The 21488-nt window shown below is 40.4% G+C and overlaps 2 protein-coding genes across 2 annotated transcripts; one reads left to right on the top strand and one right to left on the bottom strand.

Annotated features, from left to right (window-relative positions):
- The first annotated feature begins 11630 nt into the window (after positions 1–11630).
- LOC311143558 (putative inactive tRNA-specific adenosine deaminase-like protein 3) lies at positions 11631–13220 on the top strand. The gene is made up of 2 exons (XM_084179411.1): positions 11631–11731; positions 11906–13220. The coding sequence occupies exon 2, from the start codon at positions 11918–11920 to the stop codon at positions 13010–13012; it is 1095 nt and encodes a 364-aa protein (XP_084035537.1). The 5' UTR covers positions 11631–11731; positions 11906–11917; the 3' UTR covers positions 13013–13220.
- Positions 13221–13832: 612 nt separating this feature from the next.
- LOC311144046 (ORM1-like protein 1) lies at positions 13833–21251 on the bottom strand. Its single transcript, XM_084179981.1, has 4 exons — positions 21170–21251; positions 19823–20003; positions 18438–18589; positions 13833–18128 (listed from the first exon to the last, which is right to left on the bottom strand). Exons 2-4 carry the CDS (start codon positions 19994–19996, stop codon positions 17993–17995), a joined length of 462 nt encoding a protein of 153 aa, XP_084036107.1. The 5' UTR covers positions 19997–20003; positions 21170–21251; the 3' UTR covers positions 13833–17992.
- Between the last annotated feature and the right edge of the window lie 237 nt (positions 21252–21488).

Here is a 21488-nt window from a genome sequence, read left to right as displayed (position 1 = left end):
AAACATTTTTATTTCAATGATTTTCTATTTGGAAAAGGATTCAGCTCCGGATGGCTTATCTCCACCTTAAGACTGAATCCCATTATAGTCTAGTTGAATTGAAAAAAAATAAACATGCATTATGCCTACTGTAAATTATTGATGTACTATTGTATGTGAAAATACTTCAAGAAGTTGAGTTTTGAGTTGTAGAAAACGTTGAGGCTGGTCAGTATATACAGTGGCTTGCGAAAGTATTCACCCCCCTTGGCATTTTTCCGATTTTGTTGCCTTACAACCTGGAATTAAAATTGATTTTTGGGGGGTTTGTATCATTTGATTTACACAACATGCCTACCACTTTGAAGATGCATTTTTTTTTTATTGTGAAACAAACAAGAAATAAGATTTAAAAAACAGAAAACTTGAGCGTGCATAACTATTCACCCCCCCAAAGTCAATACTTTGTAGAGCCACCTTTTGCAGCAATTACAGCTGCAAGTCTCTTGGTGTATATCTCTATAAGCTTGGCACATCTAGCCACTAGTTTCCCAGTCCCTGCCGATGAAAAACATCCCCACAGCATGATGCTGCCACCACCATGCTTCACTGTGGGGATGGTGTTCTCGTCGTGATGAGAGGTGTTGGGTTTGCGCCAGACATAGCATTTTCCTTGATGGCCAAAAAGCTCAATTTTAGTCTCATCTGACCAGAGTATGTTCTTCCATATGTTTGGGGAGTCTCCCACATGGCTTTTGGCGAACACCAAACGTGTTTGCTTATTTTTTTCTTTAAGCAATGTCTTTTTTCTGGCCACGCTTCCGTAAAGCCCAGCTCTGTGGAGTGTACGGCTTAAAGTGGTCCTATCGACAGATACTACAATCTCTGCTGTGGAGCTTTGTAGCTCCTTCAGGGTTATCTTTGGTCTCTTTGTTACCTTTGATGAATGCCCTCCTTGCCTGGTCCGTGAGTTTTGGTGGGCGGCCCTCTCTTGGCAGGTTTGTTGTGGTGCCATGTTCTTTCCATTTTTTAATAATGGATTTAATGGTGCTCCGTGGAATGTTCAAGTTTCGGATATTTTTTTATAACTCAACCCTGATCTGTACTTCTCCACAACTTTGTCCCTGAGCTGTTTGGAGAGCTCCTTGGTCTTCATGGTGCCGCTTGCTTGGTGGTGCCCCTTGCTTAGTGGTGTTGAAGACTGGGGCCTTTCCGAACAGGTGTATATATACTGAGATCATGTGACAGGTCATGTGACAATTAGATTGCACGCAGGTGGACTTTATTGAACTAATTATGTGACTTCTGAAGGTAATTGGTTGCACCAGATCTTATTTAGGGGCTTCATAGCAAAGGGGGTGAATACATATGCACGCACCACTTTTCCGTTATTAATTTTTTAGCATTTTTTTAAACAAGTAATTTTTTTCATTTCACTTCACCAATGTGGACTATTTGGTGTATGTCCATTACATGAAATCCAAATAAAAATCCATTTAAAATCCAGGTTGTAATGCAACAAAATAGGAAAAACGCCAAGGGGGATGAATACTTTTGCAAGGCACTATACATCCTCAGTATGCATAAACGTATACATACTCGGGCTTTTTCTGTGACAATAGTTTCTTGTACTGTATCTATTTTTTTTACCTATATATGTAGTTCTACTGCTTGAGCTCCTGGTCCTCTTATAGAATATTAGCTCAAATGTATTTTGGAGCTCCTGCACCAAATACAAACAGTACCGGCATCCAAAATGAGTACCCGCCACCTATTTCAGTCCAAGTCAAGCACTGTGTATTTGTGACAGCCAGACTGTGCCAAACCATAAGAAACAAAGTGTGGCTGTCTCCCAATACTCTGTACATTTTGCAACACTGGCTATAAGTATGACGTGAACTCCATTATATACAGTCCAAAAGTCCATATGCTTTGGTCATAAAGTTTGCACAACATCGTTTTGGATCACCCTACATCATTTGAACTTATGGGTTTTTATATCGTCGTGCCTGCATAGAAATACAAAGTAATTTGTGGCACATTTCTGCATGATTGGGTGGACTGTTTCGGCATTCAACATTCAAACTGTTTGGCAAGACAGCAACAAGGGAGTTGGCAAAAGTCATATTGTAATATCACCGACATACAATCTCCAAAAGTTCTGAATAATCCTATAGTTTGGTCATATTGTTGTTTTGGTGTGATAATGTGTTACTACAAAGATATTTGGAAAAATGGCTGCTGTTTTATTGTCCCTAATAAGATCCAGATATATTGTCTATGAAATAGATCTGAGTGGAACATTTGCTGTGGTTTTTACAGGAGGAGTTGAAGTCAAAGGAATCAATGACTATGCAATTGTTTGTGCTTCACATTGTGTATCCTCTTAGTATTCCTGGCAGTCAGGTTTTACTCCACATACAGTACATCAGTCTACTTGTAAATACAACACCCAGTGTGTATATGGATGTAGTATAATGCTAATTTCATTTTCCTGATGCTGACCTGCTTTCTTTATAATTATGGCCCACAATGATGGCCTACTTTCTGAAAACAGCCCAATTCTCCTTGATGTTTTAATATGTAACTCTAATAGTATTCTTTGTAATTAAGAAAATCATGATCTCCTCTTATTTTCTTCAATAGTTACAGTATACAATGATACAAAACATTTGAGAGTCAGTTTATCAGTAATATCTTCCTCTCAACTTTCCTTAAAAAGATGGCCTCCCTATCTCTCTTGCCATACTGTATACAATAACATACTTGGTTTTATCACATTTAGTAGCATGAGTAACATAACATTGTTTTTTCAGAAAGCTTCAAGTTTTCAATATAAGGTATTTATGGTCAAACACTTGGTTACATCTTTGACCACAAGTAACAAGTACGCTGCTCAGTCTCATTGTGTGGGGTATATAGGACTCCAACCTCACACTGTGTTTACAAGCAATTACTTGTGTGGTCACAGTGGGCATCCCTCACATAGTTTGATCTACTCATGGTTAAGTCAGAAGGGGGAGAGATTTTACCTGGCCCTATTGAAGCGGTAAAAACATCTGACCTAGCCTTATTAGTGGGCTGTTATTGTCAGCTGGCTGAGGTGTATTTGATCAGTGGTCAGGCTTTTGCTGTGTCATTTTGTGGTCGCATGACTTGGAGGTACACCTCGCTGAGATCTTCTCCCAGGCTAGCAGTGGAACAACATCTCTGTTTACATCTAAATTTACACCCCTGGCAGGAACACAAAGAAATGATGACTTGTGAGTGTCTTCAATTGTTCTGCTTCATACTTCACAATCCACTCAGAGCAGGTTATTGTGACAAGAAAGAGTGACGTCAATATATTAATAAGCAAACTTTATTTTTTTCAATTTTCCCTCCCTCTCTTCATGTCTAAATGTTTGTAATTGGTGACCCGGGTAATGCATGTCTTATTCATTGCAGCCCTCGCTGTATAGTTCTATCCTTCCATCTGTTTTGAGTTGCTGAAGTTACATCTTAATATTTTACACCTATTCCACCATTTATGTTGGTTGAATGATGTGATCAGACAGCACTTGGAGTTAAACAGACAAGTCATCCTAACCTAACCTCTAATATAGGATATCTCCCCGGGAAATACAAAAACATACAAAAACATCAGAGTTCATCTGGCAGCAGACAAGTGACGCCAAACTGTTTGTCTGTCACATTACTGGCAGCTGAGAGTGTGGGTTGTGTGCAGGGGCGGACTGGCCATCTGGCATGTCGGGCAAATGCCAGATGGGCCTATCTAAATGGTGTTTGTTTTTTTGCACAAAATTATCTGGCTAATAATGGGAGCCTCAAAGAAAATAAATTGCCAGTGTGGGGGCATTGAGAAACAAAATGGGCCGGTATGGGGGCCTCAAGGAAAATAATGGGCTGGTGTATTAGAAATGCAAGGGCCAATTTTTGGTCCCAGTCCACCCCTGGTTGCTTGCCTGACCTCTCATGCTTTTACATGTGGATCAAAATTAACATTTGTCTGTAAGTAGAGCAAACAATCACAATCAGCCATTTTTGAGTAAGCAGCACAGCAAAAGCAGACCACATATTGCTGTTTGCACATAAGTTGACTTTGAACTAAGGGACCATTTACTTTAGTAAAATATGTCTAGTGAGATCTACAACTGCGAAAATAAATGAAACAGTTGAGTAAATGAGGGACACAAAGTATATTGAAAGCAGGTGCTTCCACACAGGTGTGGTTCCTGAGTTAATTAATATCCCATCATGCTTAGGGTCATGTATAAAATGCCCAGTTGCCCGTTATTTTGGCTACCATGGCTAAAAGAAGAGATTTCAGTGACTTTGAAAGAGGGGTCTCAAGGAGCATACAGGATTTAAAGGGTGTGTGTGCATTAGTGGTGCACGGGTCAACTGTTTGTTCACCCGTACCTGCCCGCAATTATTAATAACCCCAAAATTGCTAATAACCTATCCACAACCGCCCGACTATATGTGATTAAATTAAAATCTGAGGCCCGCACCCGACCCTAAACAACTAATATAGGAAATGGCTGTAGGCTACAGTCAGAGACGGCGGAACAATTTTTTTTGCCTGATTTAGATGTTTCTGCTTATAATTCCCTACATTTTGGTAGGCGATTTGTTAGTCAACTTGTCTAATTAGATACATGCAACTTCTCTTCTGTCATTATATGTTGCCCTAGAAGACTAAATAAACCCATGCTCACCAGGATAATGCTTTAAATCGATAGAATGAATGCTTCAATCTAGTTGATATCGGTAAAAAAAATTCTGTCATCTCTGCTTATTTTCGCGGTGGGAAGACGTTTAGGGACCGGGGAGAAAATGCAATAACAAAGAAAACGGGAACGATTTTCTGTGCAAAACTTAAAAATGTCCAGTTTGACCGCTTGTAAGGAAATGGAATGCTGTGAAAATGACCCAACATGTTTTCGGATTTCAGTCCGGCTTGGATGCATATTTTATGTCGTTGAAATACAATGCCTTCTGAAAGTATTCACATCCCTTTACTTTTTCCACATTTTGTTGTGTTATAGACTGAATTTAAAATGGATGAAATTGAGATTTTTTTGTCACTGGCCTACACACAATACCCCATAATGTCAAAGTGGAATTATATTTTTCAATTTCTTTTAAAAATGTATTACAAATGAAAAGCTCAAATGTCTTGAGTCAATAAGTATTCAACCCCTTTGTTATGGCAAGCCTAAATACGTTCAGGAGTAAACATTTGCTTAAGAAGTCACATAATAAGTTGCATGAACTCAGTAATAGTGGTTAAGATGATTTTTGAATGACTACCTCATCTCTGTACCCCACATATACAATTCTCTGTATGGTCCCTCAGTCGAGCAGTGAATTTCAAACACAGATTGAACCACAAAGACCAGGGAGGTTTTCCAGTGCCTCACAAAGAAGGACATAATATTCGTAGATGGGTAAAAATTCAAAAGGTTGACATTGAATTTCCCTTTGAGAATGGTGAAGTTATAAATTACACTTGGGTGGCGTATCAATACATCCAGTCACTACAAAGATACAGGCGTCCCTCCTAACTCAGTTGCCGGAGAGGAAGGAAACCGCTCAGGGATTTCAGTTAGAGTTTAATGGCTGTGATAGCAGAAAACTGAGGATGGATCAACAACATTGTAGTTACTCCACAATACTAACCTAATTGACAGAGTGAAAATAAGGAAGCCTGTACAGAATACAAATATTCCAAAACATGCATCCTGTTTGCAACAAGCCACTAATGTAATACTGCAAGAAATGTGGCAAAGCAATTAACTTTTTGTCCTGAATACAAAGTTTTATGTTCAGGGCAAATCCAATACAACACATTATGGAGTACCACTCTCCATATTTTTAAGCATAGTGGTGGCTGCATCATGTTATGGGTATGCTTGTCATCATTAAGGACTGGGGAGTTTTTCAGTATAAAAAATAAATGGAATGGAGCTAAGCACAGGCAAAATCCTAGAGGAAAACCTGGTTCAGTCTGCTTTCCACCAGACACTGGGAGAAGAATTCACCTTTCAGCAGGACAATAACCTAAAACACAAGGCCGAATCTACACTGGAGTTGCTTACCAAGATGACAGGTAATATTCCTGAGTGGCCGAGTTACAGTTTTAACTTAAATCTACTTGAAAATCTATGGCAACTCCTGAAAATGGCTGTCTAGCAATGATCAACAACCAATTTGACAGAGCTTGAAGAATTTTGAAAATAATAAATGGCCAAATGTTGCACAATCCAGGTGTGCAAAGCTCTTAGAGACTTACCCATAAAGACTCATAGCTGTAATCACTGCGAAAGGTGCTTCTACAAAGCATTGACTCACGGGTGTGAATAATTACGTAAATTAGATATTTCTGTATTAAATGTTCAATACATTTGCAAATAATTTTCATTTTCAATCAGTTTAAAAACATGTTTTCACTTTGTCATTATGGGGTATTGTGTGATTAAAAACAGGTGAGGGAAAAAAATCAATTTAATCCATTTTGAATTTAGTCTAACACAAGAAAATGTGTTTCTGACTGCGCATTCGCATTCTCTCAAGATGCTGAAGGAAAGTGTAGTAGATTGGCATAATATATGGTTAATTGACACCACCTTGTGGTACCAATGTGTAGTGTCATTTGTGACCGGATATTCCTTGTATGCAGTGCACTGAATTTGATCTTGACATTTGATCTCTGTGGGACGTGTTGTTGTGTCTGGACTGGATGCACTAGAGATAAGGACAATGGCGTCCCTTCAGAGGGCAAGAACAAGATGTATGTCAGGAGAAGTGCAGTATTATCATAAGGAGACGTATACTTGGAATACGGAGGAGGAATGGAGGGAAAAAGAGATGCAGATGATGTTGAAGAGAGAGAGGGAGGAAGAGGGTGAGTTTGAATCTGTTAGAAATTGTGAAAAAAAGGGAGATGGTTTGTTAAGGAAGAATGGTAGAAAGTAAGCAGAGTGAGCTGTACGCCGGATTGAAGACAGGAGGAAAAATGGAAGTGAGTCAGGCCGAAGTATCTGAGGGGATAGGTGTGGTGAAGTTCTCAGAGCCTGAGGCTTGCACCGAGGGTCAGGAAGAAGATGAGTCTGACAGTAGGAGTGACATTTTTTGAAAAAGTGGACCCTTGCCTTTTGGCTGATCCATTTGTGGTTTCAGGATGTGTGAAAACAGAGTTGGGTGCTGTGGAATCGGTGAAGGTAACCAGAAGTGGTCTGGTGATAATTGTTTGTGTTTCTGCTGGTCAGAGGGAGCAGGTGCCCTGCATTAAACAAATGGGGACAAGAGATGTGAATTGTTTTGCTCTCAAGAAAAGGGCGCCATTGAAAGGTGTTTGTATCATTTGATTTACACAACATGCCTACCACTTTGAAGATGCAAAATATTTTTCATTGTGAAACAGAGAAGAAATAAGACAAAAAAACTGACCTGTTTGGAGAGCTCCTTGGTCTTCATGGTGCCGCTTGCTTGGTGGTGCCCCTTCCTTAGTGGTGTTGCAGACTCTGGGGCCTTTCAGAACAGGTGTATATATACTGAGATCATATGGCACTTAGATTGCACACAGGTGGACTTTTGAAGGTAATTGGTTGCACCAGATCTTATTTAGGGGCTTCACAGCAAAGGGGGTGAATACATATGCACACACCACTTTTTTTTATTTTATTTTTTTTATTTCACTTCACCATTTTGTATTTTTGTGTATGTCCATTATATGAAATCCAAATAAAAATCAATTTAAATTACAGGTTGTAATGCAACAAAATAGGAAAAACGCCAAGGGGGATGAATACTTTTGCAAGGCACTGTAACTCTAATGAACTTATCCTCTGCACCAGAGGTAACTTTGGGTCTTCCATTCCTGTGGCGGTCCTCATGAGAGCCAGTTTCATCATAGCGCTTGATGGTTTTTGCGACTGCACTTGATGAAACTTTCATGCCATAATATGGACTTGGTCTTTTACCAAATAGGGCTATCTTCTGTATACCCCCCCCCTACCTTGTCACAGCACAACTGATTTGGCTCAAACGCATTAAGAAGGAAAGAAATTCCACAAATTAACTTTTATCAAGGCACACCTGTTAATTGAAATTCATTCCAGGTGACTGGTTGAGAGAATGCCAAGAGTGTGCAAAGCTGTCATCAAGGCAAAGGGTGGCTATTTGAAGAATCTCAAATATAAAATATATTCTGATTTGTTTAACACTTTTTTGGTTACTACAGGATTCCATATGTATTATTTCATAGTTTTGATGTCTTCACCATTATTCTACAATGTAGAAAATAGTAAAAATAAAGAAAAACACTGGAATGAGTAGGTGTGTCCAAACTTTTGACTGGTACTGTTCATCTATGGAGGAGCGATGTCAGAGCGGCATGGACTAAGATACAGTAGAATAGTATAGAATACAGTATATACATATGAGATGAGTAATGCAAGATATGTAAACATTATTAAAGTGACTAGTGTTCCATTTCTTAAAGTGGCCAGTGATTTCTAGTCTGTCTATAGGCAGCAGCCTTTAATGTGCTAGTGATGGCTGTTTAACAGTCTGATGGCCTTGAGATAGAAGCTGTTTTTCAGTCTCTCGGTACCAGCTTTGATGCACCTGTACTGACCTCGGCTTCTGGATGATAGCGGGGTGAACAGAGAGTGGCTCGGGTGGTTGATGATCTTTTTGGCCTTCCTGTGACATCGGTGCTGTAGGTGTCCTGGAGGGCGGGTAGTTTGCCCCCGGTAATGCGTTGGGCAGACCGCAACACCCTTTGGAGAGCCTTGCGGTTGCGGGCGGTGCAGTTGCCATACCAGGCGGTGATACAGCCCGACAGGATGCTCTCAATTGTGCATCTGTAAAAGTTTGTGAGGGTTTTATGTGCCAAGCCAAATTTCTTTAGCCTCCTGAGGTTGAAGAGGCTCTGTTGTGCCTTCTTCACCACACTGTCTGTGTGGGTGGTCCATTTCAGTTTGTCAGTGATGTGTACGCCAAGGAACTTCATGGGTGAACAGGGAGTACAGGAGTGGGCTGAGCACGCATCCTTGTGGGGCCCCAGTGTTGGGTGAACAGGGAGTACAGGAGTGGGCTGAGCACGCATCCTTGTGGGGCCCCAGTTTTGAGGATCAGCGAAGTGGAGGTGTTGTTTCTTACCTTCATCACCTGGGGGCGGCCCGTCGGGATGTCCAGGACCCAGTTGCACAGGGCGGGGTTCAGACCCAGGGCCTCGAACTTAATGATGAGCTTGGAGGGTACTATGGTGTTGAATGCTGAGCTATAGTCAATGAACAGCATTCTTACAAAGGTATTCCTATCAGATCAGCTCTGAAAAAGATATGTGAAAAGATCGGATGTGATGGGTCAAAAGACCAATTAGTGGAAAAAAAGAAATTGTGCTGCCTGTCTAAACGCATCCTTAGTTAATTTGCCTTTTCTCAATTGTATTTGCTGAACTACATCCTCTCTGGCCTCCTTTTGAAATAGGTCAAAGGTAATCGAGGAGAGGGAAAGTGGACAAAAATGCACTTGAATGAAATGACTCCTCCAACCGTGCATCATCAGGTAAATGACGTTTACAGGGTGGAATCACAAAATAAATGTATACATTTATAAAAACAAATATAGCTAGTTGTGCAAGACATTTTATAGATAAAAGGATATGGTTTTAAATGTTTGCAAGCTTTTCTTCTTCGAGAAAACAATAGTGATAGATTTCAAATCTCTTCCACGAATGACTCAGGTAGGATACACTTGTGCTTCCTCGCCAAAAGGAGGGGATGAGTTTCTTCCGTTTGCCTGCTAACGAATTGACACTCCTGGACCACTCGACCACTTACAGGTTTCTGGGTCGCGGAGGACAGACTTTGGCCATTGGCCTTTTATCAATTAGATTTCTCTATTCCTCTCTCTCCCCCTTTTGAAAAAAGTCAAAGGTAATCGAGGAGAATGAAGGTGGAAGGAAATGCGCTTGTTTGAAATTAGATGGTCCTTCTCCACTCACGCATCATTAGGCAAATTACATTTACAGGGGTGGATTCCAAAATAAATGTGTAAAGTGATCAAAACAAATTAAGTTAGTTGTGCAAGACATTTTATAGATAAAACAATAAGTAGCATATTGTTTTTAAACGTGTGCATGTTTTTCTCCTCTGACAAAACAAAAGCTGATTCAAAGTGAGTGTGGCAGATTTAAAACCTCTTCCGCGGTATGATACACATAAATATCCTCGATGAAACGTGGCTATGGAGGAGGGAAGGACACTCTTCCGTTTGCCTACTAATGAAATGACACACTCCTTGACCACTTACTGGTTTCCGGGTCACGGAGGAGAGGACGGAGTATGGTCTTTTGCCCAAACGAGAATCTCCCATAGACTTCCATTGAAACAGAAAAAAAGAGGGTGTGGTATGTCTCGCTTCCTCTTCCGTCTCTGACGCTTGTACTAGATTCCACCAGCTTCTATAGCCACATAGCTACAAATTATTTTCTTAATTTAAGGTTAGGGTTAGGCATACGTTTAGTAGTGTGGTTAAGGTTATAATACAATTTTAAGAAGATAAATAGCAGAAATGGGCGGGGTTTATGACTTTGTGGCTATAGAAGCCACTGAGGTATAATAAGAACTGGAGACTTCTTCCAAGATGTCCGCGTATTGTTTTCAAGGTAATCTACTCATGTTTGCATAGGTCAATTCATGGACCTTCTATATCGGGTTGCATCCGGTTTATACGGACCAACATCACATGCGCACTAGCATTCAGTGCGCACAGGAAGCAACAACATCATCATGTCATCCAAAAACGTCAGACATTGGATGAATATAAAATGTTAATGGACGTGTTCGAGAGGATCAAAACCACAATGTATCATGGGTAAATTGTGACTGACTGATCTACAAATAATAATGAGTAGTTATTTATGATGCAAGGTGATTTGTAGATCAGTCTGCAGTCGCAGTCGTTTTGATGCTCTTGAACACAGCCATTATCTTCAGCTGTGAGTGATGAAAAAATTAATGTAAAAAATTGGCCTCAGCAACAGTTATTTGAATAATTCAATGGATGTTTTGTGCACAAAAGGTGATGACTAAAGTGTCTTATTAGGATTTTTCAAATCTGACTTCGCTATGTGGCTGTGTATGGAAATGGTCTCTCTGTGCAGGGCTCCAGTTAAACTGTAGTACCAAAGCAAGACTGTAGGAGCAGTTGAAACCGTGCTCTTAGACCGGAACTCTGGCCCCTTCATAGAAGCTAGTGACGTCGCGTGTACTTCGGTCATGGCTAGACGGGATCCAGCTTTTGTCAAATTAATGTAAAAAATAGACAATTTTTTGCTGTTGCATGCAAGCCATCCCTAACCCTTTTTCCTAATCTTAACCTGCTACGACCGTGTACTTATTGTATTTGTGAGAAGCCTTGTCACATAAACAATTCCTCCATGAAACCTCAAATAACATTCTAATGTAGGTGCAGTTTCATTTTTCCGATTTGAGAAATATTAAGAAAATTGTAAAGGTTTTGTCGATATCAAAGGATTGTTTTAATTTAAATCAGTACATTTTATTTATCTAGGAAACAAAACCGTGGGTGGCTATGAAGAGTGATAGCCTTTGTTTCAGGGGGATATTATATGCAGTCGGACATCAACAAGCATGGATGGAAAGGGAGAGCTAGCTCCACGTATCTGAATGAAATCGGTCACTTCTTACACTTCTAATCAAAGCTGGTCAACAAGGTAAATTGAATTCATCGATCATTATGCGGTAATGTTAAGTATACACTGACAGTATTTTTTTCCCGCATGCTCTGAAACAACCTCACATATCTGCGCCACCGCATCCAATGTTTATCTTCTTGTTGTAAACATTTTGTCTGGATCCGAGTTGTGTTTCGTCCTGATTTTTAACAGAGGTACTTTGAAATGGAGCCACAGCCCAAACGCAGGAAAGAATCTGAGTGTGACTTCGACTCCTGGGTTGCTTACCCTGTGCTGTCCAACGAGCAGTCACAAGACACTGAGCTAATCGAGGCCTTTGCAGCTCCCATCATCAACAAGAAAGAAACCTCTCGTTTGATAAAGGAGTTGGCCAAAGTATACCCATTACCTGGACTTCTGCACATCAAGAGAGTACGGTCATGCAAGGATAAGGGCAGCCCTCACCCTCTGGAGGTCATTGTATGCCTAGCCAGTGATGCACCAGTCATTGACCACAGTAAGGACATGCACATATCTGATCTGTCGTCCTCAGGTAGATTAAACTGTGAAGGTCTAGGGGACCCTTTCCTGGTCAAGATACCAGCATGCCCTCCTTTGACCAGACCTCAGTTTGAGCAGGCCAGCAAACACTGGCCCACCTCCTTTCACGAGGACAAACAGGTGACTGTGGCCCTGAAGGGCCAGCTGTTCACCTCCTCTCAGAAAGCGAAGATGCAGGAGTACATGATGGCTGCTGTGGCTGCAGCCAGAGCGGGGCAGCAGAGTGGCATGGAGGCTGTGGGGGCTGCAGTCGTTGACCCAGAGGCAGAGAGGATCCTCGCTGTGGGACATGACTGCCGGAAAGGCGGTCACCCACTTCATCACGCCATCATGGTCTGCATTGACCTTGTGGCACGTGGGCAGGGTGGTGGGGCCTACACATACGATAAGTACCCTGCATGCCAGTCTGTTTTGCCCTATTCCTCACCCTCTCAAAAACAGGGTGCCAGCCCCATGACAACCTGTGGGGTCGTGCAGAACGGGGATAGTGCAGAGGAGAGCGGTCAGCCATACATCTGCACCGGGTACGACCTGTACGTTACTCGAGAGCCTTGTGTTATGTGTGCCATGGCGCTAGTCCATTCTAGGATAGGCAGAGTCTTCTATGGAACAGCCTCTACCGATGGGGCATTTGGGACTAAATATAAAATCCATGCTCAAAAAGATCTGAATCACCGCTTTGAAGTTTTCAAAGGAGTCTTGGGCCAACAGTGTGAAGACCTTAACAGGCCAGTACCCTATATCAAAATGAATTCTTAAAGGTTCACATAATTGTTACAGGAATGCTAGACCTTTATAATTGGATTAGTCTCGTGTCAGACTACTAGGTACAAGCGGTTGATGAACGAGACTAGATCAAGGTGTGACAATTACATAATTTTACTTCTGGAAGATTTTGGGTTACATAAACATTGTTTTACTTTGTTACTGTGTCAAATTAAATGCAATAAAGTTTTTGCCACTGTGACATCAAGCATTCACAGCTTGTTTTATGCTCATCCTCAGTGCATGTCAATATGGTTCCCATCCATTTCAGCCAGTTAAGACATACATGCTGCTTTAAGGGCATAAATGTTTTAATGATGTTAGGTACAAGGGCTGACAAAGCTCAGAGAATACCGTGGAAAAACAGGACTAGCTGCCTTGGTAGTAGCCTCCAGGAGATATTCATATACTAAACAAGTACAGCTACATGAATATACCGGTAACTGCCAAAATAAAGGAAACACAGGGTGTCTCTTAAAAGGTCGTTGGGACATCATGAGCAGCAGGAACAGCTTCAATAGGGCTCTTTCCACAGCCCCGTGTAGCTCAGTTGGTAGAGCATGGCGCTTGCAACGCCAGGGTTGTGGGTTCGATTCCCACGGGGGCCCAGTATGAAAAAAATACAAAATGTATGCACTCACTAACTAAGTCTCTGCTAAATGACTAAAATGTAAGTGTAAATTGTTATGGTTCCGGAACTGACACAGCAATTTATTTTTAGCATGCTAATTTCAAAAAGTGCTGGTCAAGTGGAATAGGTTCAAAAATCTCCGGGGTGGACAATTAGTTCAAAAGATTAGAAAGCGCTTAAAAAAAAAAAGTGATATGAAAAGTCAAGGGTACAAGACTGTGTACATACCAGAGTTAGGGGGCTAACAAACTACTCATCCCATACAGCATTGCGGTCTGTATCGTCTAATCGGAGCAGATAAAATTCACATGACCCCTGGAAATTTGGAGAGAAAAAATGCCTGTTGGGCGAGGTGTTTCAATTTCTGTTAACTGAGTTGCCATACACAGCACTAAAATAAACCATGAGATCTGTTAGCAAACACATGGCACTCGATAGCATAATAACAGGAACGTAATTTGTTTGTCGCATTATACTCTCCCGTGGGCAGATCACGCAGTTGTCCAAACTACGTGAGGTTTTACCTCTGGATTAACCGACATTTGTCGCGTTAGAACAGACCCAGGGTCTGTTTCTGTGGCGGCAGAAACGCAAAGGCTCATGGTTATTGTTGTTTTTGATGCCCTTTGAAACCAGGAACTGACATAAAAGCACAACTTCAAACAGTTTGAAACATTCATAACCGATGGACACTACATCAACATACGAATTGTTATGCAATCTCAGGTGTAAATATAACATCTACATTGCACAGTAATATCGCTAATATTTAATATCACCACAGGTAACGAGGATTGAGAAGCCACTTCCGGTGTCTGGAACTTTATTAGAGGGATGTGACGCCATTCTTCCCGAGAAATTCCATAATTTGGTGTTTTGGTGGTGGAAAATGCTGTCTCAGGCGCCATAAGTGTTCAATTGAGTTGAGCGCTGGTGAGACACACATACTTTAAACCACCTATGCTCCTTTGAGACCCCTCTTTCAAAGTCGCTGATCTCTTCTAGCCATGGTAGCTGAAATAATGGGCAACTGGGCATTTTATATGACCTTAAGCATGATGAGATGTTAATTGCTTAATTAACTCAGGAACCTCACCTGTGCAGAAGCACCTGCTTTCAATATACTTTGTATCCCTCATTTACTCAAGTGTTTCCTTTATTTTGGCAGTTGTGTAGGAACATAGGCATACCATAGACCTGTCTCAGTAAACAATTATCTGAAAACACTTAACATCTTATGACAAATCATCTGATCTTCACATAAGAATCAAGACGTGAACCTGTACAGAAAAACTATTTACACTGCAAAAATGCCTGCCCTATATGATTGAGTAACAATGAGAAATGATTCATATACAAAGGAAATCATGCAAAATTAGTATTTCATATTCTTCAGGGGCCTCATAAGTGTTGCATACGCACAAAATATGCCCCAAACATGCGTGCGCCAGTATTCACACTAAAGTTGCCATTAATAAAAACTGATGTGAGAATGTGCTTATCCTCCCACAAACTTTAGACCAGGGGTGTCAAACATATAACCCACGGAGCTGGTTTGAGTAAAAAACAAAAACAAAAAACACTCATACTTTAAAATGACAAACCAAATCTAAACCGTATAAATTATAATGGACCTATATTTATAATAATAAGCCATTTAGCAGAAGCTTTTATCCAAAGCGACTTAGTCATGTGTGCATACATTTTTACGTATGGGTGGTCCCGGGGATCGAACCCACTACCCTGGTGTTACAAGCGCCATGCTCTACCAATTGAGCTACAGAGGACCACACTATTATACAGTTTGACTGTCCAGCTCACTAATCACTGTGCAGTCAATGGACCTACAGTCATACAGTTTCTTGACTGTCCAGCTCGCTAGTAAATCACAAGACAGTTAGGGAGCATTGAAAAATCCCAAAATGATGAATATAGGACTATTTTTTTGCAAATTTTGATGGCAAGGAAATAACATTAGTTCGGCACCCCTGCTTTAGACCAGGCGTATGCACAGTTTCTAGTGGTTGAAGTATTGCATCGTAAGAAGGCAAAAGTAGACTAGTAGTGGCCTTGTGCAGGTAGGCCTAGCTAAATATATTAAGATGAAATCATTTGCCATTAGTGAAAAGAGCGAAAATCTATTTTTGATCTTTGAATTTTAAAATAATTATAGAAATAGATTTCTATTTTCTATTATTTATTTCAATTCCATGATCATTGCAGAATAAAATTCCTCACCTTTTCTGACTGATGGTTTCATACTCGCGAAATAGCCTTTAGGCCTACAAGTTGGGATAGGCTACCATTCATCCCATCTCTCATTTAATTGGACCCACTTCACATTAGTAAATAGATAAGCTATTTTAAGTATTTTGCTCTGTGATTCGTTCTGAAGTGCAGTTTAACGGAAAATCAGAGGGTTCACCTTTTTCCATTGACGTTTGTAGGCTACGTCTGAATACTGTAATGTCAAATTTCTCAAGTAGATATTTCATTTACAGTGCATTTGGAAAGTATTCAGACCCCTTGACTTTTTCCACATTTTGTTACGTTACAGTTACCTCTGCTGCAGAGGATAAGTTCATTAGAGTTACCAGCCTCAGAAATTGCAGCCCAAATAAATGCTTCAGAGTTCAAGTCACAGACACGTCTCAACATCAGCTGTTCAGAGGGGACTGTGTAAATCAGGCCTTCATGGTCGAATTGCTGCAAAGAAACCACTACTAAAGGACACCAATAAGAAGAAGAGACTTGCTTGGGCCAAGAAACACGAGCAATGGACATTAGACCGGTGGAATTTTGTCCAGGCTGTGAAAGGGCTATTTTACTAAGGAGGAGGGTGATGGTGCTGCATCAGATGACATGGCCTCCACAATCCCCCGACCTCAACCCAATTGAGATGGTTTGGGATGAGTCGGACCGCAGAGTTAAGGAAAAGCAGCCAACAAGTGCTCAGCATATGTGGGAACTCCTTCAAGACTGTTGTAAAAGCATTCCAGGTGAAGCTGGTTGAGAGAATGCCAAGAGTGTGCAAAGTTGTCATCAAGGCAAAGGGTGGCTACTTTGAAGAATCTCAAATATAAAACATTTTTTAATTTGTTTAACACTTTCTTTGGTTACTACATGATATCATATGTGCTATTTCATAGTTTTGATGGCTTCACTATTATTCTACAAAGTAGAAAATGGTAAAAACAAATAAAAACCCTTGAATGAGTAGGTGTGTCAACTTTTGACAGGTACTGTGTAAATGTGATGTTTCAGTTTATTTTTTATTCATTTGCAAACATTTCTAAAAACCAGTTTTTTCTTTGTCATTATGGGGTAGTGTGTGTAGACTGAAAAAACTATTTACTCTATTTTAGAATAAGGCTGTAACGTAACAAAATGTGGAAAAAGTCAAGGGGTCTGAGTACTTTCCGAATGCACTGTAAATGAAATATCTACTAGAGAAATCTGTTTACAGGTCCACGACAATTAGCAACGGTCAGATAGCCTATAGCAACTGTAACTGCAAAAGAAAACATTCTGCCAACACCTCCAAAAACATTTGATAAAGTTCACCATTTCTAGATATGGTCTTTGCGTAATTCCAATACTTCCAAAGTAAATAAGGGCGTCATTGTCACCATAAAAGGTAAATGATAGGCGTTTCAGGTGGAGTTATAATGCTTGTTCATGCGCACAGTTTTACGACAGGTCTGATTTATAAGGGGAAACATGCGTATGATTGGCATGTGCCAAGTTTATAAATCTCAATATTTTTGTGCGTGTACAGTCTTCAGAAATGGCGCACGCAGATATTTAGTGTAAATTTTACGCAACGGTTCTAAGGCCCCATTTTTTTTCAGTAATGCGAACATTGACACCCATCGAAAAATTAAGAGTGTGTCAATGAACAATGAACCATAGGCCCTTACTATTATGAAGAAATTATCTTTAAAAATACATCTGGTATTTTCAAGGCTTCTGGTTAAGAACAGAAAAATACATTGTGACAAGGAACGCTGTGTGAAGTGAGGGCAAACAACAATAAACGGAACAGAACAAAAAAAGGCCCCATCTTTGAAACCTGGGCCAGCCCAGGTCTATGCAGGTCAAAAAAATACAACATTAAATATTTACTTAAGTTAGTAATGCACATGGCATTCTCTTCTCTCATTCTCCCACTACAGTTTAACCTGACATATCTAAACAATGAGTGACAATTGCACAAACTGTACAAAACTGCTTAGTACACACTCCAGTGGTACAGAATACATAGGGTTAACTATTCATCTTGCTATGAGGCAATAGCTCCTTTGAGAGTTGGTCACACACCACTGACCCTCTTAACACTCAGATTAATACTTGTTGATACCAAAGATTCGGACTCCGTGTAGTTGTGGCAATTTGGGGATCAGCACGCTCAAAAGGGAGGCAGTGTTTATGACAAAGTGTGTTGTGTCGTACTTTGTGTAGAAGCTTGCAAGAAAATATCTAGGGGGATAAAAAAAAAAAAGTTAGCAAATGTGTCAATTGAAAAATATATGCAGCATGGTCAACCATTAGCATTTATAGGGCCGTTTTCCCAGACACAGATTAAGCCCAGTCCTGGACTAAAACGCATTCTCAATGGAGGATCTCCATTTAAGTGCTTTTTAGTCCAAGACTGGGCTTAATCTTAATGTGTCCAGAAAACCACCTCATACAGTTTACAATTACTTCTGCACTGGATGCTAAATGGGTATCTAAAGCCAATAGACAAAAAATGTAACCTCTTGTTCTAAATGACAGAAGGCGACGTACAAAATGATAGGGGAGATGGTGAAGAATTTTCTGGATGATGTGAACTGCACGCCGTAGTCCAACTGTTCCCAATGTGTCAGGAGCCGGGCTTTGCCTTGGTCTGGGGTCTCAAAAGGAGTGCCTTTCACTGCATGCATGAAGACATACATCCCCTGGAAGACAGACATACATACATACATACATACATACAGGGAATGAGTCCAAGTCTCGATGGTGAGAGACAGTCCACTAAGACAAGGCAAACAAATCTTAAAGTAGCAAATGCTGCCAGGGACTGAGGGTAGATGTGGTAGCACAGCTATGTGTCTTTTTCTTTTGATAAAAGGGAATTCATCTTTATCTTTCCATGGTCCCGTGTGGCTCAGTTGGTAGAGTGTAGCGCTTGCAACGCCAGGGTTGTGGGTTCGATTCCCATGGGGGACCAGTACGGAGAAGAGAAAAAAAAGTCTGCTAAATGACTAAAATGTACAAATGTAATGGACAGAGCTGTGATAGAACCTGAACTGTATTTATGGTAAGAAGCTGAGTGCGTGTGAAAACTGCTGACCAAAGCCTCATAATTACCACAACACAGGACTGATACTTTATTAACTACTAGGTCATAAGTGGGACATGGGAGTTAGTACGTTCTGGGTATTCGCTTCCTTAGTTTCTTTACAACACCTGGCACTGGGGATACGAGGTCATTTGAATGAGAATGCTACATTCTAATAACAATGTCTCTGAAAATGTTCTTGATTTACCAGCTGAACTAGTACTTGCTGGCAAGCAATAAAAGATACAGGAAACCATAAGCTGCTTAACTAAAAATCGCAGGATATTGTGGTCCCCTTTTAATGGCCTTCCTTATCACTGTGATGCAGAAGACTTCACATACAATATGGGGACAACAGCTAAACTTAGTGAGTGATGACATGCCAGTGACCTTGTTCCTTTATTAAAAGGGATTCCACTAGGAACAATGAGGCGCCAGTGCATTGAGGAAGCAGCAATTGTCTAGGCACCAACTTTTTTTTTTTTTTTTTTGCCATGATATGGCTGAAAGTAAGAAGGACAAACTGGTAATAATTAGGGCCAGGACGATACCGCGACACTCGTTAGTATCGTGGCAGGAAACAAAACAAAGCAGATTTAACTTCTTTAGGAAAACAGCCCTAATGTTGGAAACAAACATCATTATGTTGTCATCCAGAGTCACATTTATTTATTTCCCAAGATATAGCACACAATATTTTACATACAGCAGGTTTTTAAAGGACCAAAAGTTTGGTCTGTTTCGTGTTTTAATCGCGATACTGGTATCGTCCCGGCCCAAGTAATAATAGGTAATAAAAACACTCAAAATGGGGTCAACAAATGAATTCATGAGAAGAAAAATGACTTACAAAATTGTGTATAACATTAGTGAGAGTCCACACCACAGGTACACTGAAGAAGGGTATGCTCAAGAGCACAATATGAAGCATTCCAACACCGAGGGCATAGGTCAGCCAGATCCCTCGACTGTTCATGACCCGAGTGTTGGGATTCACCTCACTGTGCGCTACACCAACATTCATTTTGTTTCTGTGAACAAGTGGATTATGAGGATAGTGTTACTGATGAATATGCATTATTCCTTTGAAAACCTAACACCAAAATGAGTAATTCAGAAATTAACCCCAACAAGGAGCCACATGCTCCAGGACTATAAAATAATTACCGCTGCATTGCAATACACAAAGGTCATAGCCTGGAGGTACAAGATCAATTATTACACAAATAAAATTAACATGATCTGCTTATGTAGTACACTTTCACCTTTCTTGCACAACAATACCTCCTGCTGTTGTTTTCAGGCAAATCAAATAAAGCTTTCCACAACATGACATGTGTAATCTATTACCACTTCACCTGTCTGATGATTGAAAATTCGAGGTTGCGTCATACATTCTAAGATTTCTCAAGTTCTTGATAATGCTAAAAAGATGCCTGTGGGCAAGTACGTTATACTTGTTTATATAACTACTTTACTGGTTAGCTAGTATCTCTGCCGTTTCGTGAAAGCGTGTAGCATTTTAGTTTTCAAGCCTCAAAGGGGAAACCAAACTATTCACGTGCAACTGTCTTAAGAAGGGAATGGATTCATAAGCAGCTGCACTGAGGCTTTATATTTGAAAAGTGCAGCAACAATGCTATGGGCAACACTTATGAACTTTGTTTGAGACAGAACATTTCAACGAGCGAAAAGCAATTCACTAACGTTAGGTAGCAGACAGCAGCGTCAACATTGAACAACTTTCCGAACCAAGCATGTGATCAGAAGTTAGATACAACTTTCCCTATTTTACCTAGATAAGTGTGATTCTTAAAAAGTTAAATTCAACATTAACCCTGCACTTAAATTGGGCTTGCTAGTTACCTATGCTAAGTGAGATGGCTTGTAATTCATTGATATTGTATCATATTTCTAGGTAGCTAGTTAGCTTATCGTAGCTAACTTAGCCACTTTGCATTATGTTCACATTTTTATAAGGCCCAGCTACTAATGATTCAGCCAAACTCCAGCTAATTTTAATAAGTCAAGTATGCTTGAAACACCAGTTGAATTGCTAACTTGCTAGCTAGCTATTTTGGTGACAAGCTAGGAATATATAGTTACAGTACATAGCTAGGTCACAACATTTGCATATCAATAGCTAGTGTTATGAAATAATTTAACAGTCAACACATCGATATGGCCATATACTTACTGGAGTACCTTGTTATGAATCTGTTTTTAAACGTTGCAGTACAGAAGGCCAGTCTCCTCTACTCAAACGTGCTGTTGTTGACTGACCCTTTTCGCTAGCAACTAGTGAGCTATCTTGCGAACTTCAGCGCAGTTCTTCTTCTATGGTATTATGGTGGTCCGCCAAAATGTGTTAAAGGTGCATGTCGCCACCTACTGTATGGATGGTAAACTATAGGAAAACATATATTGTACAAACAACAACAACAACATCCCACTCCTTCAGTCACATTTCAATTCAAGTCACATCCCTACAAAGGCTCAGGGGCCTGTGAGGGTGG

This window comes from Coregonus lavaretus (genome assembly GCF_964263955.1).
Source record: "Coregonus lavaretus genome assembly, chromosome: 16".
In the NCBI taxonomy this organism is placed as follows: domain Eukaryota; kingdom Metazoa; phylum Chordata; class Actinopteri; order Salmoniformes; family Salmonidae; genus Coregonus; species Coregonus lavaretus.
Note: the sequence above shows the minus strand (reverse complement) of the source record. Positions and strands in the feature narration are given on the sequence as shown.